This window comes from Gymnogyps californianus, chromosome 1 (genome assembly GCF_018139145.2).
Source record: "Gymnogyps californianus isolate 813 chromosome 1, ASM1813914v2, whole genome shotgun sequence".
Taxonomy (NCBI): domain Eukaryota; kingdom Metazoa; phylum Chordata; class Aves; order Accipitriformes; family Cathartidae; genus Gymnogyps; species Gymnogyps californianus.
This window is the reverse complement of record NC_059471.1, coordinates 218,989,487-219,013,480: the sequence shown is the minus strand read 5'-3', so window position 1 is coordinate 219,013,480 and position 23,994 is coordinate 218,989,487. Positions and strand designations below refer to the sequence as shown.

The 23,994-nt window shown below is 49.9% G+C and overlaps 1 protein-coding gene across 1 annotated transcript; it reads right to left on the bottom strand.

Annotated features, from left to right (window-relative positions):
- Positions 1 to 16,183: 16,183 nt before the first annotated feature.
- LOC127024183 (N-alpha-acetyltransferase 20-like) lies at positions 16,184 to 20,868 on the bottom strand. The gene is given in 7 exon segments (XM_050908640.1): positions 16,184 to 16,461; positions 17,852 to 17,895; positions 17,897 to 17,989; positions 19,012 to 19,147; positions 20,415 to 20,478; positions 20,588 to 20,612; positions 20,816 to 20,868. Coding segments are annotated over 7 exon segments (501 nt in total). The 3' UTR covers positions 16,184 to 16,375.
- Between the last annotated feature and the right edge of the window lie 3,126 nt (positions 20,869 to 23,994).

The following is a 23,994-nucleotide window of genomic DNA, read 5'->3' as shown; positions in this document are numbered from 1 at the left end:
GCAGCAGCGAGCACGGCAAAGCGCGCACCGCGCATGCGCGCTCCCGAGCTGCAGTACCATTTTGGTCGCCTGGTGGCAGCAGCGAGCAAAGCGCGCACGCGCATGCGCGTTCCCGAGAGCTGCAGTACCAAATTTGGTCGCATGGTGGCAGCACGAGCGCGGCAAAGCGCATCAGCGCATGCGCGGCTCCGAGCTGCAGTACCAAATTTGGTCGCATGGTGGCAGCAGCGAGCGGCAGAAGCGCGCCACGCGCATGCGCGGCCGAGCTGCAGTACCCAAATTTGGTCGCCGGGAGGCAGCACCGAGCGCGGCAAAGCGGATCACATGCGCGGCTCCCGAGCTGCAGTACCAAATTTGGTCGCCTGGTGCAGCAGCGAGCACGCAAAGCGCGTCACGCGCATGCGCAGTTCCAGCTGCAGTACCAAATTTGGTCGCCTGGTGGCAGCAGCGAGCACGGCAAAGCGCGCATGCGCAGTTCCAGAGCTGCAGTACCCAAATTTGGTCGCATGGTGGCAGCAGCTAGCACGGCAGAGCGCGCCAACGCGCATGCGCGGCTCCGAGCTGCAGTACCGAAACTCGGTCGCCTGGTGGCAGCAGCGAGCACTGCAAAGTCCCCATGCGCATTCGTCCCAGAGCCGCAGTACCAAAATTTGGTCGCCGGGCGGCAGCAGTGAGCGCTGCCAGCCGCGCCACGCGCATGCGCGGCTCCCCAGCTGCAGTACCGCCCGTCGCCGCCGGGCGGCAGCACGCGCTCACCTTCCCGTCCCCATCATCGGCCGGGTGAGACACGAGCGGTGCCTCAGCCCAGCGTGCGCGCTCCGGAGACCGCAACTGCTCACCGGGCTGCAGGGCTTACATTTCTCTGCCCTTTTCCCCCTCGCAGCCCAGACAGCAATATTCACTTGCCTCTTGTACCAAAAAGTGTCCCAGGGGCTCAAGCATTTCAGTCCTTGGCGTCTGACTGCTTTAAAAGTCGGGTGGTTGTTTCCATTCGTGCCTCCACCCCATTACCCAGAGTCAGCCCCAGGGATTGCTGTATCAGTCTGCGTGTGGCATCAGGGTGTGGTGGGAGTGACAGCAGCGAGCCAACAGATGCTGGTGAAGAGAGTTAAAAAAAATAGGCAACACAGATGACATCCTGAAGGCAGGGGAAAGAGACTGAAAGCTGCTCTGTGTGACGGGGGCAGCTATGTTCAGCAGGAACAGCGCATTGGAGCAGCAAGTGGCTGACCTGCAAACGAGTGATACGCGGGTGATCCTTGGGCTGTGTTGTGTTGTTCGCACCTTCCTCACCTCTGTGCTATCAGTACTCTGCTCTCCTCATCCTGCATACACACAAGGCTCCTGCGCAGGCCTTGTCACTTAGATAAGAGACACTGCACAATGTTACTCGTCCCCTGCCTCCACCATGCAAAGTAATTAGACATGAAGGAGGGAAAGCAGAGGCATTTGGTATATTAGATGTCTTAGCAGATGACCGTAGAGCTCTGGAGTTCCATGTTTGCTCTGTACAGGAGCGTAGCTCTGCACTCCTTTGCTGCTCCTGCCTGCAAGCACCACAGTTGCCTTTGCTACCTGCAACGCGCAATACTTGGTAGGCTGGATGGGCTGTTCTGCCAATCGCATTGGGTGAGCAGCTCAGCTCTTTTGGCTGCCTAATTCGCCTCCTTAAAACAAACACTTCAACACTACTTTCTTTAATTCAGACCCTCTAAATACCTCCTGGCCTGCAAGCCATTTTCAGCTAGCAACACACCTGAATACAGTGCAGGTAGAAACTGAGCTGTCATCTTGCTTTGATGTCAAATGTCTTTTGTAACTTGAACCCTGATTGATTTGGCGTCAAGAGTGCAAGGCAAGAAATATGCCTCTACTCGAACAAGCAAGACACTTGCCAAAGTTGTACACAGCAATACATGGCTGCCTGTGACCGACACTTTTTCTGTTAAAACCAGAGCACGGTTCCCTTGTGAAGAGCCATTGGCAGTGCAAAACGTACCCCAGCTTTCCCTGCACCAGGTCCCAAAGAACAGCATCTTAAGTCTGACTGCAGTGTGCAGCAAGCCTGTTGTCATCTCAGCCCTTGCCCTTGAGAAAGCGGCTGCCTGTAGCAGCAGCAGAACCACTGCTGCCCAAGGGGAAAGGAAGACTTGGTGTAAAGCTCTCCAGGCTGCCTGTGCTCTGTGCAGATTCAATGACCTCACACAGGGCCAAGCTAACAACCCGAGAAGGAATCAGAGATTTAGCAGTTTCTGCAACAAGCGTACTTCCCAGCCTAGCTAGACAGAGTAAGAGTGAGAGAAAGGGCTTGCTGGGTCCCCTCAGGAGCAGAATTGCTGTAGATTGTGCCGTGCGGTTTCGCTCACTTGTCTTTGCAGATTTACTTCCCAGAGGCTGGAGACAGGTATGCTTGCACAGCCTGAGTACTGCTGCTTACAGAGCAAAAGCACTATAAAGCAGCAAGTGAGAACAAGAAGGATGGCCTATCAAGATGGTAGGAATAACATGGAGAGCCTAAAGCAATTAGCCAGGCAGGGCTTGCAACTAACCTTGTGTCATGATTTAATCCCAGCAGCAACGAAGCACCGCACAACCTCTCACTCACTCCCCTGCCAGTGGGATGGGTGGACAGAATCAGAACGGCAAAGTGAGAAAATTCGTGGGCCAACATAAAAACAGTTTAATAATTAAAAAGAAATAATAACAACAACAATAATAAATTCTAAGGAAAGGAAGAAAAAAACCAGAGAAAAAGAAAACCCAAGACAGAAAAGTGATACAAATGAAAACAATTGCTCACCACCACCTGACCAATGCCCAGCCAGTCCTCGAGCAGCACCCCCCTCGCCAACGTCCCCCCACTTCTATTGCTGAGCATGACATCACACGGTCTGGAATGTCCCTTGTGGCAGCTGGGGTCAGCTGTCCAGCTGGTCCCCTCCCAGCTCCTTGTGCCCCGCCAGCCTGCTCGCTGGCGGGGCAGGGCAAGGAGCTGAACAGCCCCTGACGCCGTGCAAGCCCTGCTCAGCAATAACTAACACGTCCCTGTGTTACCAGCACTGTTTTCAGCACAAATGAAAAACATAGGAGGAGGAGAGTGGGGCGGGAGTGGGTGCAGGAAGGAGGGGCGGTGTTGGAGTTTGGTGGGAGGCAATGGCAGGTTGGGGTGCAGGCAGAACCCCAGGGGTCCGGAGCAGAGGGTTGTGGGGCAGCAGTGCGGAATATGGGGTGATGGGGGGAGTGGTGGCACAAGATGGAGGGCAAGGGATCCCTTGTGGCATGTCATAGCGAAAACTCGCAGGGGGCAAACCCTTGCAGGGGGGGAACAGACACCGGGGGGCAGGGGGGAGAATGGACACGGGGTGCGGGGGGAGGGAGGGGAAGAGACAGCCCACCAGGGCGGGGGGGGTGTACGTGTGGGTAGAAAGGTGCGTGGGGGAACATGCATGAACATGCATGGGGATGACCTACACCAGGGGGTCCACCTGGGATAATCCACAGCAGATAACTCACCTGGGATAACCCGCAACAGATAATCCACACCAGGATGACGCCCAGCAATGCTCCTCAAACTGCTGGTGTTTCACCCCCAAATTTTCCCCAAATTGGGGGGTTTTTTGCTTTTCCAAAATATTCAATTTGGCTGTTTTTTGGCACTTTTCCACAACATAGAAATTGGTGATTTTTGCTTTTGGTTTTGTGCCTGAAAATGGGGGGTGTTTTTTTTTTGCTTTCTGGCTGCACAAATCCAGGCAGATTTGGCTTTCTTGGGAGTCCCAAATTGTTTTTTTTTTTATCCTGCAGACCTAGAATCAGGGCTTTGGGGGTGTTTTTGTGCTGTGGCAGCAGCTCCCGCTCTGTGTGTGCAGCCCACAGGGGAAAGTCCCCATTTGGGTGAATCGGCCCCAGATCTGGATGGGAAAAGGGGGAAAAAGAGAAGGGGGAGGGCCAACTTTTGAAAGTGCTTTTATGTCATCAATAGAGAGATATTTAGAGGGGGGAGTCAAGTTGTTAAAATCCTTCCTATAAATAAAATTCAGGAAGATTTTTAAAATTTTTAAAAACCTTATATATTATGGACATTTACACTGATGTATATATTACACATATATACATATTTAGGGAAATATATATGTTTTATATATATTATTGTCATGGTTTAACCCCAGTCAGCAGCTAAGCACCATGCAGCCGCTCCCTCACTCCCCCCCACTCCCAGTGGGATGGGGAGGAGAATCAGGAAAGAAAGTAAAACTCATGCGTTGAGATAAGAACGGTTTAATAACTAAAGTAAAATATAATCTAACAATAGTAATAATGAAACATAATAATAATAGTAATGAAAAGGAATATAACAAAAAAAAGAGGAGGGGGGAAGGAAAAAAAACCCCAGTGATGCACAATGCAATTGCTCACCACCCGCTGACCAATGCCAGAGCCGCGATCCGCGCCTCCCGGCCAACTCCCCCCAGTTTATATACTGGGCATGATGTTCCATGGTATGGAATACCCCTTTGGCTAGTTCAGGTCAGCTGCCCCGGCCATGCTCCCTCCCGGCTTCTTGCACACCTGCTTGCTGGCAGAGCATGGGAAACTGAAAAATCCTTGGCTTAAGATAAGCGCTACTCAGCAACAACTAAACCATCAGCGTGTTATCAACATCATTCTCACACTAAATCCAAAACACAGCACTGTACCAGCTACTAAGAAGAAAATTAACTCTATCCCAGCCGAAACCAGGACACTTATTATTTCCACTTACATCTATTTAGACATATACATATTTAAAGTTTCATTTATGATAGAAAAACTAGTGAGATAAAAGATCCCTCATATGGCTTTACTTTTGGGGGGCGGGGATCAAATCCCCAGTGCTGCAATACATAGGGCTACCAAAAGGACTGGCAGATTTGCTAATGCTTTTGGCTGTACTGAAGCACGCAGAGGAACATGTTTTTATGATATCTCAACTGTTACAACTGAGAACCCAAAGACCAGCGATGCCATCAACTCTAGGAAGATGTGCTGTGCTTGGGTCTTCGGAAGGAAGTAGACTTTTTTCTTTCTTTTTTTTTTTTTTTTTTTTTTTTTTTTTTTTTTTTAAGAGAGTGAAATGTCTTGTGGCTAACAATTTCTACTGCCAAGTACATCATCTTGGATGATCCACTCTGATAGGAAGTTCATAAAATGAAACTTCTTTGAATGAGAAAGATTTCCATTTTGGAAAATCTCTTTCCAACTGAAGTCAAAATTACACACTGTAGGTTAAAGAAAAAGGACATTATCGAAGCAATAACTCACCAAAACCACCTCAGGACTCACTGTCACTAGTTACAAGGCTGCTAATGCTTCTTGGGAAAGCCTGGAAAACATGTGGAAGCGATGCCGATTTGTCCATTGTCTCTTCTTGGACCTTGATTGCTTTTAGTACAGATGCTAGTATCTCAGTAAGGTTTTCGAGTACTACTATAAAATATCTTAAAAACTTATTTACTGAAAAAGCATAAAGCTTTTATGAAAACAAAGTCTGTTTCTTCTGAACATCTTAACTCTTATGAACAGTTTCTTTCCTCTTTTATTACAAAATTATTTTCACAGTATCATTTAATAGTAAGCGCATAGAAACAGAAGATTATGCTTTCAGGAACAGAGAATAAATGGAGGGAAGTAAGCTTTGCATAGGCGTAACATGCTCCAGAACAGACCTTATTTTTAGTATTTGTGTTAAAATATTCCATATTAAAAAATATAGAAGGACAGCTGCCACATTCTTAATGTTAACTTTAAAGTCCATACTACAAGTACCTTAGCAAAAATGCAGACACACACCATAGACGTACCTTGTACTTGCAGACCACTATGGATTCTTTCCATCTGTCTTGTACTTTCACAGCAGAAGAAAGGGCGACTACGGTGAAGTGGTGGGAGTTGACATCCAGCTGAGAGGGGAAAAAAACCTTTAGCATAAAGCTGGGTAGGAATCTAAAGCTTCCTTTTTTTGCGAAGGTTTGTGAAGACAGTACAACTGAGCGGAGGAAAACATATTCTGCATCATCTTTGGTACAGTTGTTGATACAGGCCACTGGAGCTTTTGCATTTTTTAGACAACCGTGCCTTTTTTTGACTCTTTGGCAGCTTTAGTTTCTCTAGAACTCACCTTCCTAGATATATGCAGATGACAGACATAGATATCTACATGCATTTTCTCAAGCCTAAGTATAGTCAAGATTTCTTCACCCTATATGTCCCAAGTTGAACATTTTTATTAAAGAGTACAGCAACACATCTGTCCTTGTAAACTGCCTGGTTGCAAAAAAGGAATGATTTTTTTCCATGCCGTTTCTCCAAACAGTCAAGATCTTTTAAAACTGCAGTTGTGCCACCAAACCTGCTTAGGGTCACTCCCAGCTTTTGACTGTCCTCAGGTTTAACAGGCACACGCTCTACTCCACCTTCCAACAGCAAAAATACATAACAGTCTCAGACCAGAGCACAACCCTACAGATGTCCACACACACCTTGCTGTTCTGATGAGGAGCCACTGAGCATCCCTGCTAGCACAGCTGCACATGCAAGATTAGTTTCACCTACACTGTGAGTTACCGAAATCAGTGAATATAGCTTCTGAAGCTTTAAACTGAAATTGTATCTTGACACTTCGCCAGAGTAGAAATGATCCGTAACTAGAACTCCACAAAAATGCAGTAATACAAATTGCAAACCCACTGCAGCAACAGCTTCAAAACATTTAGACAGGAACAAGGAAGAAAAATAAGCCAGCTTCATCTCATGCACAGGAAGGCACAGACAGAGAAAAGTCACACTCACAGCCCTTAGAAAAAACAGGCATTCTCCTTCCACTCCTAAACCCATCTGTTAGTTTAAATATGCAGCACTACTATGGCAATACTGAGAGTAGGGAACAACAGCCTGCCACTGAGATGCTATTAACTGATGCTATTACATAGCAGACACATAGACAGAGGACGTGTTTTTCCACACACAACCCCAAATTTCCTGAAAATTTATGTTTACAAAATAGCCATTTGAACATATTGCCAAACAACATTTGGCAATAAAATTTTGATGTGTTTGACACACAAATTTTTGTTAATTTGCTATTTGCTTCCTGTTGTTGCTCCTTCAGAAATTCTACTTGTAGCCAAGTTCTTCACTACTGGTTCAAGCACCTACCTTCCTTGTATTACCAGCACATTTACACAGGCAAGTAACTTAATTGCTCTTCTAAAACTATCCCAATGAAAATTACAGCTGTGAAAGAGAAGTAAAGGAGAGGTCAGGCAGCAAAAGAGCTCTGCAGGCTGGCACCAGTCAACACTGCACTCTTTAAAAAACAAACAAACAAACAAACAACAACAAAACCAAACCATGACCTTGTATCTTTTTTCTTTTGGAGCTTATCCCTGTCTCAGCATATTGTCTTGTCAGAGCATGAAGTGCAGATGATCTGTATCCTGATGACATTTGCATGTGATGAATACATGTTCAGAAGTAGTCCAGGTCTGCAAGACTGGTGTTCTTTTTATGGTTTTAATAATCATAACTCAATTTTATTGACTTACGCATTTGTGAGGAAACTAATTAACTTTTAAACATAGCCTCTGCTTGGGGAAAAAAAATGTGTTAGAGACTGAAAAAAAATTATGACTCAGAGCTCCCAACCATGAGGGAGTGGTGGGGCAAGTAATGAAAGTGAAGACCAACAGCAGCAACATTAAGTGAAATTTGGCTTTAATTCTGATCATGTACTTAAGCGACTCTCCAAGTCTATATGTCGATCCTATGAATGACTAGTCCTTTTTTGGAAGGACAAACTTTTTTACTTAAAAGTCCTAGATTGAAGACTCCACTGAGCAGAATGGGGATTGAGCCACGGGACAACACGCCATCAACACTCTAATGACAAAAAAAAAAAAAATCAAATAAGAAACAAGTTTAAATATCAGTTTCCATCATGTTTCATTCATTTCTACTGGCATCTAGGTGCTCAAAAATTAACTATAATGACACCACATATTACTAAAAATTTATACATAAAAAAATAAAAGGCTATTTCCAACTTGCCCATAATATCAGTATGAACAAACAGAAGATATGAACAAACAGAAGAGAAACACTTGACCCTAAAGAAGGTAACAGGCAACTCTTAATTTATCGTAGATGAAAGTTCATTCTTTTACCTGAAACTAAAACATTCCTAACTACCAACGGACCAATTCAGGAACAGGGCATGCTCTCTTAACAGCAATTTTTCATCCGCTTTTCTGCACTGGCAGCAAATTTGCCTTTTCTGTGGGTTTAATGTGGAGTATCTGTAGAGCTCTCGAACTAGCAAATGTTTCTCCCCGCTCCCCCAGCCCCATACATGCTAATATCTGAGCAACAAGTGAAATAAACCATGCAGGATTTTCTTCACACGACGCAGAAAGTGACACTGGGAAAAGAGGAGGCAAAAAACAAACCTGTTTGTCACACCCCGCCCATGGTGAAAAGACAGGGGAGCATTCTGCCAGGGGGCTGTGTGGGGCCAGGCCGTGCACCCCAGGAGCTCCGACCAGCCGGTTTCTCTCCCCTTTGCCAGGTACCGAGGACATGATGCCGCCTCGTGCTGCCACCTGCCCCGTGCCCCCCAGGAGAGCCAGGGGACCCCCACCTCACTTCTACCCTCGGGAGAGACCCTCCGCGCAGAGAGAGGCGCGTGGCACGGATTTAGTCCCCGAGGGAAGAGGCCGGGCTCCCCGCCGGCAGAAGGACGACTCGCCTCCCTGCTGCCCGGAGCTCCTTGCTGGGGACAGCCCTGCCGGCGCCCGGCCGCTCTTCAGCCGTGCTGGGAGCGCAGTCCAGCCGATGGATGCTCCAGGGAACAGACACTCCAGCTAACTGCAGCTCCTGCTCATTACAGCTGCAGGTAATTTTGGCTCTGGCTAATGCATGCTCCGGACAGTGGACACCCCGTCTTGTTCCAGCTCCTGCTTGCTACAGCTCTGGCTAACTGAAGGTTCAGCTCTGCATTGAAGCTCCTGTTGATTTCAGCTCTTTCTCCTTCCAAGCACCAGCTATTCGCAACAGTCTGGGCTTTTGATAAGGTCGCAAATCAATCGCTGTCAAAACTTGAGTATTAGGATTAAACATCATAGCTGTACATTGTATAAATATTAATTAGTTTGTATTATTAATTAGTTAATAACTATTTTAAGCAGCGCACAAAGAAGAGCTGGACTCGAAGAGGGCATGTGGGGTCTGAAAAGCACCTTTCCTCCCAGAGACCATCCCAGACATTGAGTTTGCCTGGTGCATGCCAGCCTCCCAAACTTCGGGGTCCAACGCAACCAGACGCCCACCTCCGGGGAGGGTCCATGCAGCCTGCCCATCCCCTGCTTTCCCCCACAGCCTCCAGTGCCCTCCCACCCACCTGCAAACCAGCCAAACTGGCTTCTGCTTTTGGCCCCCAAACCAGCTCACTTAGCGCCCATTTCTGAGCCCAAAAACCCAGCTGCTGAGCCTGTTCTCAAGTCCCAAAAATGCAGGACTGGACCTCTGTTTCTGAGCCCAAAGCCACACAACTCAATCTGTTTCTGAGCCCCAAAATCAGGCACATGAGCCTGTTTTCAAGCCCCAGGAACAGAAAACTTGGTCTCCATTTCTGGCCCTTAAAACAGCTGACCCTGTCTGCTTTCTGACCCCCTTTGCAGTCCCCATGTGAGATGCTAAGGGGTGGGGGGAGTGTAGCCAGCCCACAGCCCTGCACCCCCAGGGCCCCACGTGCCATTTTGGGGAGTGCCTGGGGACTGCAGAGGGCCCGGCCCCACATCTCTGGGGCAGCACCAGCACAGGCAGGGTGTCACTTTATTATTGCCATTTCAGGCTTTATTTTGCCAGCATCAACAGCACCGCACCCCAACCCCCCCCAGGCCACAGGACCCCCGCGGGGAGCCGTGCTCAGCCACCCTCTCTCCAAGCTGAGCGCAGCCCGGTCCCCCTCCAAGAACCCCCAGCAGCAGCAGCCAGGGCCCTTCCCTGCCCATGCGGGTACCAGGGACCCCCCTGCCACCACAGGAGCCCCCCGGGTGCCGCTGCGTGACCCGCACCAAGAGCGGCAGAGGCTGCCCAGCCCCAGCGAGGAGCAGCTGGGGCCGGGATGAGGCTGCCCCTGCTCCCCCCGGCTGGACACGGGCTCGGCCCCAAAACCCCCCAACGACCCCGGGGCAGCGTTCGTCCCAGGGCCGCTTCCGCCCCCGCCAGCCTCGGGAGGGCAGAGCCCAGACCTGCCCGGGAAGGCTCCGGCCAGGGGATCCCACATCCATGACCCGCCGCGCCTCACCTGCCCCAGCACGGCTCCTGCTACCGCACAGCCCAGAGCGGAACGAAACGCAGCAGCCGGACCAGCCACCGCCACTCTTCTGGGCCCGTGCAGTTGCCCCGCCTGCTCATACAGTGATGGGGAGCAGGACGGAGGACTACAAACAGAAAAATAAGACAAGGGAGAAGACCGAGGAACAGAGAGAGAAAGAAAGGTCGAAAGAAAAGGTCAGAAAGGTAGAAAAATCAAGAAAAATAGGGACGAGGAGCCCCACAGAGAGATGGAGCAAGAAAATGTTGGGTCGGTGAGCAGGACAGAGGGATAGAGAGATGAGGAGAGAAAGGAAAGGAAGAAGAAAGGACGGACAAGGATGGCGACAGGGCGCAGGACACACAGACAGAGAGAGAAAAAGGACAGGGAACAGGACAAAGGGATTGAAAAATAAATAAAGGGTCAGATCTGTACAAAGAGACCAAGAAGGAAAAATTTAAAAAAAAAAAAAAAAAAAGCAATGGGCTAGAGGACAGAGGAAGAGAAAAGCTCCTGTCCACAGCTAGTAAGTGCTCCGCCTGTCCCTTTTCGCCCCCACGCTGCAAGGAGAGCGAAGCCAGGCAGGGACAAGCCATGCAATCCTGAGGCGAGTGCAGCCAACGGCATTGTCAGGGGAGGAATGGGCAACCGCATCCTCAGTGCAGCCTTTGGGAGAGAGAAAGAAAAAGCAGCGACCATTATTACCGTAGCTCGCCCCTGCCCAAATCCCCTCCTTCTACAGGGGCTTCTGGAGACGCCTCTCTTTCCCTGCATTGCTGCTAGCAGCATCTGCGTTAAGAGAGAATCAAGTGCATTCAAGGGCCAGCTTGCCGCCTTCACGACAGGGCTTGGGGGTGGCCTGGGGTTACGGGACAGGCTTCAGGAGAGGTGCTGGAGCTGGTGGCAGCTGCACGGGGCAAGCAGGGCCAGGGAGGCTCAGGGGCAGCTCTGGAGAGTGGGAAAGCACACGGTGTCTGCGCCCGGGGGAGCGTCCACCTCCTTCCTCTCTTCCCTTCTATCAGCTCTGGGGTAACTCCCTGGTGCGGCCAGAACCCACTCGCCTCCAGCACACCGGGAGCCTGCCGCAGCGGGCGGTTCGAAGCTCCCCGTCCCGCCACCCCCAGGTGGCCAGGAGACACCCCCGGAACCGCCAAAGGGGCTCTCTCGCCTCACCGGGGGTCCTGGCCCTCGCCCACCGGGAGGTGCGCCCGGCACACCGCCGTGCTGCCGCACCGCTGCCGCGCACCTGCACGGTGCCGGGCTGCAGTACCGCGCTGCGGCCACCGGGCGGCAGCAGCAGCGAGCGCCCGGCGGGCGGCGCTCGCCCCGGGCGGCACCGGCGCTGCAGTGCCGCGCTTTGCGCGCCGAGCGCCCGCCGGCGCCGCGCACGGGGGGCGGCAGCAGCGTTTCCTTACCGGGAGGCAGCAATGAGCGCGGCGGCATCACCTCACAGGCACTGCAGCATCGCATTGCCGTTACCGGCGGACGGCAGCGTGGGGCAGGGCGGCGCCTCTGCGCATACGCGGCGCCCGCCTGCAGTACCGCGTTCCGTTCGCCAGAGGGCAGCAGTGAGCACGGGCGAGCGCCACACCCCGCATGCGCGGCGTGCGAGCTGCAGTACCGATTTTCGGACGCCGGGCGGCGCGCCACCGCGCATGCGCTCTCGAGGCACGACGGCACCACCTTCCAGGGAGCAGCTGGAAGCCCGCGGAAAACCACACGAAACCGGCAACACAACTGCACCTCGTGCCGCGCCGCGGCGGCGGCAGCAAGGACTACGCCGCGCCGCACGCGCCCGAGAGCAATGCGGCTGCCCGGCAGCCAAGTCCGCGAAAACTACACCTCCCGGCATGCACTCGCAAACACAGCATGGCCGCACAGCAGCCGAGTGCCGGAAAACTACACCTCCCGGCATGCCCCGGGGAACGAGCATGCCAACCGGAAGCCCCGTGCCCCAGGATGCCGCGGGAGGCAGCCTTCCCTGCCTTCGGACCCTGCGGGGACACCGTTCCCCGCCCCGCCGACGAACCCCGAAGCCCCGCGGTGCGCAGCCCCCCGCTCCGCAGCGCGCCTCCGGCAGCCCTTGCCGCCGACTCCGACACAGCGCGCCCCTCCGCCGCTCCGAGCCTCCGCCACGGACCCCGCGGCCTCGCCGCCCCCCTCGCTCGGCGACCGCCCCTCCACGGCCACTCGGGACGGAGCAGCGGCAGCACCAGCCCCTCCACCGGCAGCCGCCCCTTCACAGGGAGGGGCCGTCGCCATCAGCCTCAGTGCCCGCACCTGGGGCTCCTCCAGCCCCGACCCACAGCTGGAGCCCAGCAGGAACAGTGGGCCATCGCCCGACCCCCACAGTGCGTCACCTCCTCCCCTGGGCTCCATCACAGCCCCTGACCCAGTGCAAAGGAAGCGCAAACGCACCCGGGAGGGCAAAGGAGACGGCAAACGTTTATTCAGTCACACACCTAAGAAGTCCCGGGAGCGAGTCTGTTCCGGGGCTCGGGACCCCGACGCTCCCCCTGCCCCTGGGACACCTCAGCAGTCGTTCCCAGAGCTGCGCTTGTTGGTCTGGCAGGCAAGAGGCAGGCAGTCGGCTCTTGGAGCAATGGGCTGCTGGGCAGAGGTGGAGGCCACCAAAAATGAGGAGCAGGGCGCAGGACACTAGAAGAGAGAAAAGTGGCAGACGGCTAGACAGCAGGGGTGTAGCGAGAAAGCATGAGGCAGGGAATGGGACAGTGAGAGAAAGATGGGGACAGGGAGCCCAGCAGGGATGAAGAAGCAGCAGGGGGAAAGGAAGAGAGGCAGCAGAAAGACGGAGAGGGAGCAGGACAGAGACTAACAAAGAAGGACGGGGAGCAGGACGGAGATGCAGAAAACACCTGGGGTGGGTAGCTGTCATGGTTTAAGCCCAGCTGGCAACAAACCACCATGCAGCCACTTGCTCCTCCCCATGGTGGGATGGGGAAGAGAAAATACAGCAAAAGAGCTCATGGGTCGAGACAAGGACAGAGAGGGATCACTCACCACTTACAGTCACTGGCAAAACAGACTAGATTTTGGGGAAAAATAAACCAATTTAATTTGTTAACAACCAAATCAGAGTAGAATGATGAGAAATAGAACCGTATCTTAAAAACACACCTCCCCCCTGCCCCTCCTTTCTTCCCAGGCTCAGCTTTCCTCCCGATTTCTCTACCTCCTCCCCCCCAGCAGCGCAGGGGGCGGGAATGGGGGTTGCGGTCAGTTTGTCCCACATTGTCTCTGCCGCTCCTTCCACAGGGAGAGGACTCCTCACGCTCCTCCCCTGCTCCAATGTGGGGTCCCTCTCACGGGGGCCAACCCTCCATGAGTTTCTCCAACTCAAGTCCTTTCCATGTACTGCAGTCCTCCACAAACTGCTCCAGCGTGGGCTTTCCCACAGAGTCATGGCCTCTTCCGGGCCCAGCCACCTGCTGCACTGTGGGGTCCTCCATGGGCTGCAGGGGAATCTCTGCTCTGCCATTAACCTCCACGGGCTGCAGGGGAATCTCTGCTCTGCCGTTAACCTCCATGCTGCTCTGGAGTACCTCCTCCCTCTCCTTCTTCACTGACCTCGGTGTGTGCATGGTTGTTTCTCTCACATCCCACTCCTCTCCTCACTGTAGCTCCTCTTCTTCTTCTCCCATCTTCTTCTTCCTCCCCTCCTCCTTTCTTTACTGTAGCTCTTCTTCTTCTTTTTCTTCTTCTTCCTCCATCTTACTCCCTCCCTCAGGAGCCTTTTTCCCCTTCTTAAATATGCTATCACAGAGGCACAACCACCGTTGCTGATGGGCTCGGCCTTGGCCAGAGGCGGGTCCGGGTTGGAGCCAGGGAAGCTTCTAGCAGCTTCTCACAGGAGCCACCCCTGTAGCCCCTCCCTCACTACACAAACCCAACACACTAGCACAACGGAGAGGGAGGAAAAAATAGGGGCAGGGAGCAGGACAGAGGGGTACAGTGAGAAATGATGGCACAGGGAGCAGGACAGAGCAACAGAATAAAAAAGGAAGAAGGAGCATGAGAGAAACGGGGCGGGGAGAAGGACAGAGCAACAGAGGGAAAGAGGATCAGGGAGCAGGACACTGGGACAGAATGAGAAAAAGAGGGGCAGCGAGCAGGACAGAGTGGACACAGGACACAAAAAGGACACAGAAAGAGAGAGAGAGAAACACAAAGTGGGAGACAAGGACAGAGAGAGAGAGATAATGACCCGGGGGGGGCGGAGAGAAAGATGGGGGCAAGGAAGAGTAGAGAGGGATGGAGAAAGAGAGGGATGCGGAGCAGGACAGAGGGTTATAAAGAGAAAAGTAAGATGAGGGAGAAGGACTGTGGAGCAGAGACAGAAAGGTACAGGGAAAAGGACAGTCAGATGGAGGAAGAAATAGGGTCAGGGAGCAGGACAAAAGGACAGACAAAAAGGAGAGGAAGAAGGAAGGAAGGATAAAGATGGGGACAGGGAGTGGGACATACCGAGAGAGAAAAAGTAGGACAGAGAACAGGGGAGAGGGATTGAGTAATACAGAGGGAGGCACAGGTTGGGACAAAGAGATAGAGAAGGTAAAACCAGCGATGGGCTGGAGGACCTGCTTCTGATGTGTCTCTCCTGATGTCACTTCCATGGCCTCAAAAATGGGACATGGCACAAGACAGAGGAATGGGGGAATGAAAGGAAAGGCACAGGGAACTTTTTAAAACTAAAAAAGGAGAGAGCAAAATAGTGATGGGGAATGGGATAGGGATGGGGAGCGGATAGAACGGGAGAGCAACGGGAGAGCAACGGGAGAGCAACGGGAGAGCAACGGGAGAGCAACGGAGAGCAACGGAGAGCAACGGGAGAGCAACGGAGAGCAACGGGAGAGCCAGGACACTGGACAGAAAGTGAGAGGAAAAAAGGGACAGAAAGCTGGATATAAGGATGGAAGAAAAACAGGAACAAACCCCAGTATTTATTACATGGTGTGGCTAATTAAAATGTAAATAATCTACTGCTTGAACAGAACTGCTTACCATAGTGGCTTAGCCTGTATCTTGTCTAAGTTAGCATCTGTTTCTTGACAGGGTACACAGGACTATAAAACCCATGATAAAACATGGAGGGAGAACATGCTTACAGGAGTAAGCTAAATGGATTATGTGCACAAGATTTGATATTACTTAGTCTTAATCCTGGCTTGTACGGTCAATTAATACTCTGATCTCTGAATTTCATTTCTGCAAATTCCACATTTATCCATGCTCCTCCGTTAAAAAAAAAAATTGCATTATCTCAGTGTTAGATATAGGGTTGTTTGAAGATGCTGTGAACATAAGGAGAGAATTCTCTTTTGCAGTTTCTTTGGAAACCCTACATTGACCTTGAAATTGAGCAAGAGGGGTATGAGAAAACAAGAAATCTTTACCACAGATTACTTCAGTGGACATAGCATGTTAAGGTATCTATGGGTACCCAGAACACAGAATTGGTCTTGAATCTGGTCCACGGTGGAGAAAAAGCCTTGACTGTTTTGGTCGTCTGGCTTTTTCAAATCAACAGTGAACCTAAGTTCAGTCCCGTGCCTGTGCCATGAAGAGGAGAAAGACATTTCTACATTATGTATAGCAGGTTTATATTCTATGCAAGTATTAATACATTGCCTTCCTCTGCTGTATTTCTTGGGTATTGTACAGTATTGTCATTGGTCATGAATAAATGCATTTGAAGAGTTTTTACTATTACTGACTTCAGGTATTTTTGGTTTGAAAGAAAACCAAGAAAACACCATACAGGAGGTAATTCCATTTTAATAGTCTCTGAATTTCCAGTACTTTAATGGCAAAATAACAGGGTAAGTGCAAGAGTATGCAGCCACTACCAATAGAAGCAGTGTTAGTAAGCTTCTCAATATTGCTTTTTGGTATTTCATGGGGAAAAACACTGAACCTAAGATTTCTCATCTGTAAGTTCTTGGGGGCTAGGGGAAGAAGGAACCTGACACTCTTAGTAAGTTGACTGAGAATCACAGCTTACAGTTACTCAATGTCTTCTGGTCTCACAGGATGAGGCAGAGGTATAATTGATTTATTCTCTGTATCTCTGGAAAGAGCTTTTCTCATATCTGTGGCAAAAGAAAAAAAACGCTATTATAATAAGAGTCATTGCACAAAGCCATATTAAGTGAATTCTCTATTACAATAAGATAATTTTTAATCAAGATTTCATTGAATCATAGAATATCTAAAGTTGGAAGGGACCCATAAGGATCATTGAGTCCAACTCCCTGCTCCTCGCGGGACTACCTAAAACTAAACCGTATGAACAAGAGCATTGTCCAGACGCTCCTTGAACTCTCATGAGCTTGGTGCCGTGACCACTTCCCTGGGGAGCCTGTTCCAGGCACCGACCACCCTCTCAGTGAAGAACCTTTCCCTAATGTCCAGTCTGAACTTCTCCTGATGCAGCTTCATTCCATTTCCTCGTGTCCTATTGCTGGTCACCAGAGAGAGGAGATCAGCACCTCCCCCTCTGCTGCCCCCCTTTAGAAAGTTGTAGACTGTGATGAAGTCACCCCTCAGCCTCCTCTTCTCCAAGCTGAACAAACCAAGTGACCTCAGCTGCTCCTCCTAAGTCTTGCCCTCAAGACCTTTCACCATCTTGGTCGCCCTCCTATGGACACACTCTAATAGTCTGATGTCCTTAATGTTGTTCAGCAGCAACATTACCAACTGTAATGTAACACTGCATGAAACTCAACTGATTTAAAGGCATCTGCAACAATGGTAGATGTCTGTCTGTAGCCCCTGTATTTCATAGTACTCCTGCATATCAAATGAATAGTGCAAGAACAGAAAAGATACACAGCACGGCCACATAACCCTTTGGGGAGGATACTTAAAGGAAAGAAGATCTAGAAAGAGGAAGCAGCTGGTACTTCAGTTTTGTTAACAGAATTAACACTAACATACTTGAATTTCCATGTTCCTTCCCTTTTAAATTGAAAGTGCCACCGAATTCTCTGCCACTGTTGACCATTGACAGTTGTAAATTTGTAGTCAGACATCTGAGAAAAACAAAGTTTCAAGTCCCTGTTATGAGAAGAAATGAGGAAAGCACTGCCATTCCTTCCACCAATAACATTAGCAAAAAAACCAGCCACTGGGTGTGAGCATTCCTCGGAAAGAAAAATTGGATAAGAAACTGCATTTTTATTTTCATCTTACCTACAGGATAAATGTCTTTGTACTTACTAACTTATTATTGTTTTGTATTTTATTTTGCCACAGATGCTATAAAATGTGTAAACTGCAAGATTAAGTTTTGTAACTGATGTAATCTTCAGTAGGAAAAGCTATCTAAAGGAGCATACAAAATCCCATTCATCAACAACTATCTGAACTTCTTTCATACAAAAAAAAAAAAAAAAAAAAAAAAGGTGTCATACAAACAAGCCCAGGAACCCTCAACATGAGAATCTTTCCATTCAACTTGAGGCAGAATAAGTACTTAACCATAAGCATCTTCATCTGTCTCTCCACTGCTAGCAGAGTAATACTGTCTGGTACACAGTGTAGCCTAGTTGCTTATACATATTTACTGCAACCTGATTTGATACTCTCACAAAGAGATCAACAAAAAATCCACCCTTTCTTTGAAAAAATAAAAACCAAAAAAAACACAGTAAGGAATAGTAGGTGAATGTATTTCTAAATAATAACTCATAACTTGTAATCAGACCAAGAGCAGGTCTGATGATGTGGTACACAAATCAAACATCTTTCACACTGTTATTAAACAGATGCACTCCTTTACCAAGGGACAAATCCAGTATAGGCAAAAATTTCATTTTATTTTTGTCACACGACCATTCTTCTACACCAGCCAGTGGGTTCAGAATTCTGAACAGAAAGAACAGGACAAGCTAAACACCCACACAAGCCTCATATCCATAAGAAATTATTTAAAAAAAAAAAAAAAAGAAAAATCCACATTTTAGATTGTATTGGCTTAGGCACTGCCTCCTTCAAAGTACATGGCAGGACAGGGAGGGAATCAGTCACAAAATTCAGTTGCCTAGCAGGAGACAGCCCTTCTCCTCACAAGGCAAATTTTTCAAAACATCGTACTATTTTCCCATTTTACCAACTACAATGGGGTTGCCCTACCAGCATGAGTTGGGGACACTTCCCTGTGGGTTCATTTGATGCTAAATTAAATTTTCTGCAGGTACAAGTAACCAAGCACGAGATGGAAAGTAAGCTAAGACACTGTCTGTTGTACAACATTTGTTCAAGATTGTGCCTGAGGGAATCGCACAAAGCCCACGATGACTGAACAAGAATGTTGGAGACCCTATGGGAAACAGTGTTGACGTTTCACAAAGCTCTTTTCCTGTCAAGAAAAGGACCTTTTATACAGTATCTCTATTGGAATTCAGGTTACTTCCTACTCATTCTGGCAAGTTAGCTTTCAGAGAAACCCTCAGATTTTAAATCGCCAAGCAACATTCATAATTCTTGTTCTCTAACTACAGGGAATTTCAGTGAATCAGAACAGTACTTAAAGCAAAATTCTGGGTCTGTTTCATGCAAATCAAATATCTGAGCCATGCACAGGTGTCTGTAGAAAGATTACTTTAAAAGATAAATTTAAAGATAAGCATAGTACTCACTTTTCTGAAATTCCTTCCAGTAGTTCCATAAATTTAGTGGCCAAACCCAGCCGTCGACACTCTGGCGCAACAGAGGGAGCAGTAACATGTCCATGCCATTCTTCCCTAGCCACAGAGCCTTCTGCTTTACCCATTACTGTGAACATACAGAGCATCAGCGCAGTAGCACCTTTGGAATAATGCACCACCCACAGCTATACACCTTTACAAAAGAACCAAGCAGTGTATAAACAAACATTGCAATGATTGCAGTAAAGGCTCAAACAGGGATGTCTACGTTATCACTCTGTGATTCAGCAACCACTAAAAATGTCATTTTGCTCAAGTATTACAGTAGTTTCTTGACTAGTGTAAAAAAAAAAAAAATTCTTGCAAATTCATTGTTTGAGGCATGACTTCCAAATGCAAATTTTAAGCAACTCTCGTGAGTCTTTAACTGAGCAGAATTCAGGGTCTGACTAAAATAATGGAGGAACAGAGGGCTACAAGCCCAAAGCTAACTCACCATCCTGGCAACTATTGGAAACTTTTGGTGACTATGGGGGAATAGAGCTTGGGAAGCTTTGCCAATCTGGCACTAGAAAGCTAAGGCCCTGCAAACATGGTATGTTTAAGGAAAAAAAAAAGGGGGGGAGGGGGATATGTTGTTTTGGGGGGCTTCTTTGTAGTTGCTCTCCTTTCTACACAGGGCCAAACCAGTGTTAGTTCGCTAATGAATATTCACACTTGCACACAGGACTTATAAACATCACAGTCACTGCTAATAAGCAACTGATGTGGTGGGTACAGAGAAACCTTCTGTACGGCAAATGCTTTAAGCTTTACTATGTTAAACACTTTATTTCCTGGGTCCCAGCAAAGACCCTTATTCTGCCCCCACCCCCCCCAAAAAAAGAGGGGAAAAAAACCTGGAGGAATGAACAAACCAACAGCTCTATTTGGTATGATTTCTGAAAAACATGAATATTCACAGCAAATAAGCAAATGGCATCCAGACCCAGAGCTTTCCCTTGCAGGACAATGCAAAACCCAAGCCCAGCATTTTTACTTACTGATGACTGACAGTGTGTGAGATCAGAGCTGAGTGCACGGACTTATTTCCAGGATTACAGAAACACTTGTACACATACATTTACCTGTATAAAACCTGGATTGACGTTACCACAGTCAAGACTCCTTGCCGCGCTAGGAACATCAAACCGAAAACTACTGCTATGAGTCCTACGTAATTTCCTTAGACATTTATGAAATGGGAAGATGCTACGTAACGTTCCTTTTCCCTGTTGGGTATTTGGAAAATGTGAAGAGTAAGAAAAGCTCCTGCGTTATAACCCCCCAAACATGCAACACAGTGAGACAGTAACACTGGAAAACCCGGTGCCATGGAGTCACACCACACTCACTGTAACCGACAATGAAATACTCGGGCCAGTGGGCCAGGTACTGCAGGCAGAAGGGTATCCCGTACTGGGGCGCTCGGTTAAGGAGCAAGCTGTCACCGCCAGGGCTGCCACCGCCCACGCTAGGCCCCATGCCAGGCCCCGTGCCTCCTCCCCGGCAGCAGCGGGAAGGATACGGTCTCTATCAGTGGGTCCAGGTTGCTGTGGGGGGAGAGCAACGCTCACCATGGGCCCGGGTCCCGCTCACCAGCTGGCCAAGGGGGCACCCCGAGCTCCCCCGGGGTAAGGGGGGTGGCGGCACCTGAGGGAAGGGGGAGCCGCTTGCATGCACCCACAGGCTGAGCGTGGCGGAGAGCAAGCACAGGGCTCGCAGAGGAGAAGAGAGGAAGGCAGCCAGCACTCACACGTTATTGAAGTGGAAAAGGTCATCGCAGGTGAATGCATGGAGCGTCGTCATGCTACTACTACTGCTGCTGCTGCTGGCCCTGGCGTCGCTGACGTCCCAGAAGCACTCCCGCTGCCCAAGGGCCCCTTCCACCACAGAGAGGTGGCAGTGGAAGCGGAGTGCCCCTGCCCCACCGGGACACCTGTCACCACAGGCCATACCGAGCAGAGGCGACAGAGGGGCTGCGGCTGGGTGCAGGCACCGAGAGCAGCAGGCGGGTGGCTGGGAAAGCTGAGCCCGCCTGCAGCGGAGCGAGGAGCAGTGGGGTGGGGGTGGCGGGGCTGCAGTGCCGGGGGGCACTCAGAGCCTGGCTCCGGGGGGCAGGGAGCACTTGTGCAGCACCCAAGGACAGCCCCATGGTGACCCCCAGGCAGGACAACTCCACCCCGAGCACACACACAGACTGACACTGCACACAACATGACCATAATATGCAAGAACACCACACGCAAAACAACTCCTGGAGGAGGGAAGATGCCGCCAGACAGGAAGCCCTACGGTGCTGCAACAGCATGGCACAGATGCTCTACAGCGGACCCAGGAAAAGCAGTCAAATGCCACGGCCTGTTACAGAAAGTTACCGTCAGAACTGGGACAATGGATGCCCAAGAAGCCAGGTGATAAGACCTAAGACCATAAGGACGCAGGGAAGAAACCCCAGAAGAGGACCCTGTGGAAACTGAACACTCCAGAGAAGAGAAGAGCTGCTGATGCAGCCTGGATCACTGCCACAAAGATGACTGTCCAGAAACATCTATGATGCAAAACACACAAGACAGATCCATGCTTCAAGCTTTGGTTGCGAGACAAGAAGGACTCAACTGGCACTACTCAACTGGCACTACGCCAATGAGGCCATGCACTCGAGACCCTCACGCTGGCTACCAAGGTGCACACCAAGTGCAAAAAGCAAGGGGGACATCAAGACCTGAGGAAAGTATGGTATAGGACAGAGAACACAGACTATGCAAACACTATGAGAGACACAGACTGAAACTGCCCTGCCAGGCACACTCATCATGCGGATGGTCCCCACGCCCTCTCTGCCCAGCTGTGACTGATCCTGGACAGCCCTCTCCATGGCACTGACTTTAAAACCCCTGCCTGCCCTAACCTGCCATGCCCCCCTGCCCAACTACCCCCCCCACACATAGCATTTGCCCCTCAATTTAGCTTTCAGACTGCTGGGAGTCAGCTTCCATCCTCGACAAGGACCACACAGGCTAACCATGCTGTTGCTGCAATTGCCAGGTTCCTCTTCATCTGCAAAAAGAGACTACCTTAAGTCACTGTCATGCCAGCCAACCGACCTCTTCCATGAAAACGCCCTCTTCAGAAGCGCCCCAGCATTCTGCTCACCTGCTCTGATCCAGTTCCAAAGTCCAATGATGCAGGCAGCATGACCTGTGGCACCTGGAAAGCTAAAACAACAAACTGACCATTGTGCTTGGAAACAATCGCCAGCCATGCCACTCCTCTCTCCTGCTCAGTCTCACCTCAAACCCTCAGCTGTGTCTGAAGAGAGCCCACCAGAGCACCTGCAAAACCAAAAGGGAAACACTTCACCACATTGCCTCACACTGCTTTGCGATTCAACTCCAACCCAGCCTCACCTTCTTGGGTCACTCATCAGCATGCGGCTTTGCCCCTCTGAGACTGCATGTGGCACCTGCAAAAAAACCCACAGAGGAAAAAGCACACTCTGAGATATCTCCCAAAATCACAGGCCACCTGCAGCAATTTCTCTCTCCCGCTCATTTACCTTAGCCCCTCACCCACCCTTAGTCTCACTCTTAAGGCTGCAGTCTTCAGGCCAGCACAGTATCTGTAAAAGCCAAAGAGGGGATGCTTGTAATTACACCAACCCTATGACACCTCAAAAATAACTGCTACTTCAGCCCACTGTTCATCAGTCACCGTGCCTCACTCTGCTCCAGCGCAGACATACTACTTCACAAGATGTTTCACACCTTCAAAACACAAAGCATGGGCTAGTCATATAGGCACCAACAGTGGCACATTGTCGCCACGCACCAGCCGACATTCTTACAGCACTCCGCTCACCTCCTCAGTCTCCCTTTGGCATTCAGCCCCCTGCTCTTCAGCCGCAATAACAATACAAAGCAAATTACCTAGACACTGACTGATAGACGTCCAACAATCCAAAAACTGTCCCCATTCCGACTTCTGTGCTCCGATAACCTTCTCAATCTGTGCTTTGCATTCTGACCTGCTGCAGTGAGCCACAGTCACATCAGCAAGACCAGGAACAACAAGAAAAACATTAATACCCAAGAAACAGTATGCATCCTTCCCTTTTCTCCCCCCCACCCTGATTGCCTGCTTGGGCGGGGCGGGGGGAAACAGTAAATCTGGGGCATGGCAAACACTGCTCCACTCGCCTCCCTCAGCTCCCATCCCATAGTGCAGGGGCAGTTGCTATGTCATCCTCCAACTCATATAGTCAATCCATCTCTGGCATCTCAGGAACCACAACCTTTGATGCTGGGTGAGTCTTGGGAAAATGGCTGAAGAAACACATTGGGATGTTAGATACCACTTTCTGTAAGAGAGCATCCACTGCACAAAACAAACTAACAAATCCCATTGACTGATGTAGATTCTCAGGCAACACAAAAGAGACCCAAGAAGGCACAAATCCCAAGTGATCGACCCCACCCTCCAATCATGGCTCATGGTGCTATCCACTCACCATGGCACCTTGCTTGACCAGACCTATTTTGTTAACTACAAAACCAAGTAAAACCACTCACTGACACACAAAAGTTACAGCTACTTCCAGATGACTCAGACATGAGGAGACTGACAGTGCTGGCAAAACACTCAGGCCCACAAATGCCAAAAGAGATGTGGCTAGAGAGGGACTATGGCTGGCATAATGACATATACTTTTCCCTAATGGATTAAGAGCTCTTGACACCATGACAGCAGTGCTGGCAAACCCCTCAACAGACAGCTTTGTCAAACGAAAGCTGTGACTGAAATGGGACTTGAGACTGGGCTGCTGAAAAATACTCACCTACAGAAGGCTACAATCAGATAACACAGCGCCAAGAAGTCTTACAACACAACCACATTGTAATGGAAGCAGACCTCAGCATGGACAGATGCAGAAGA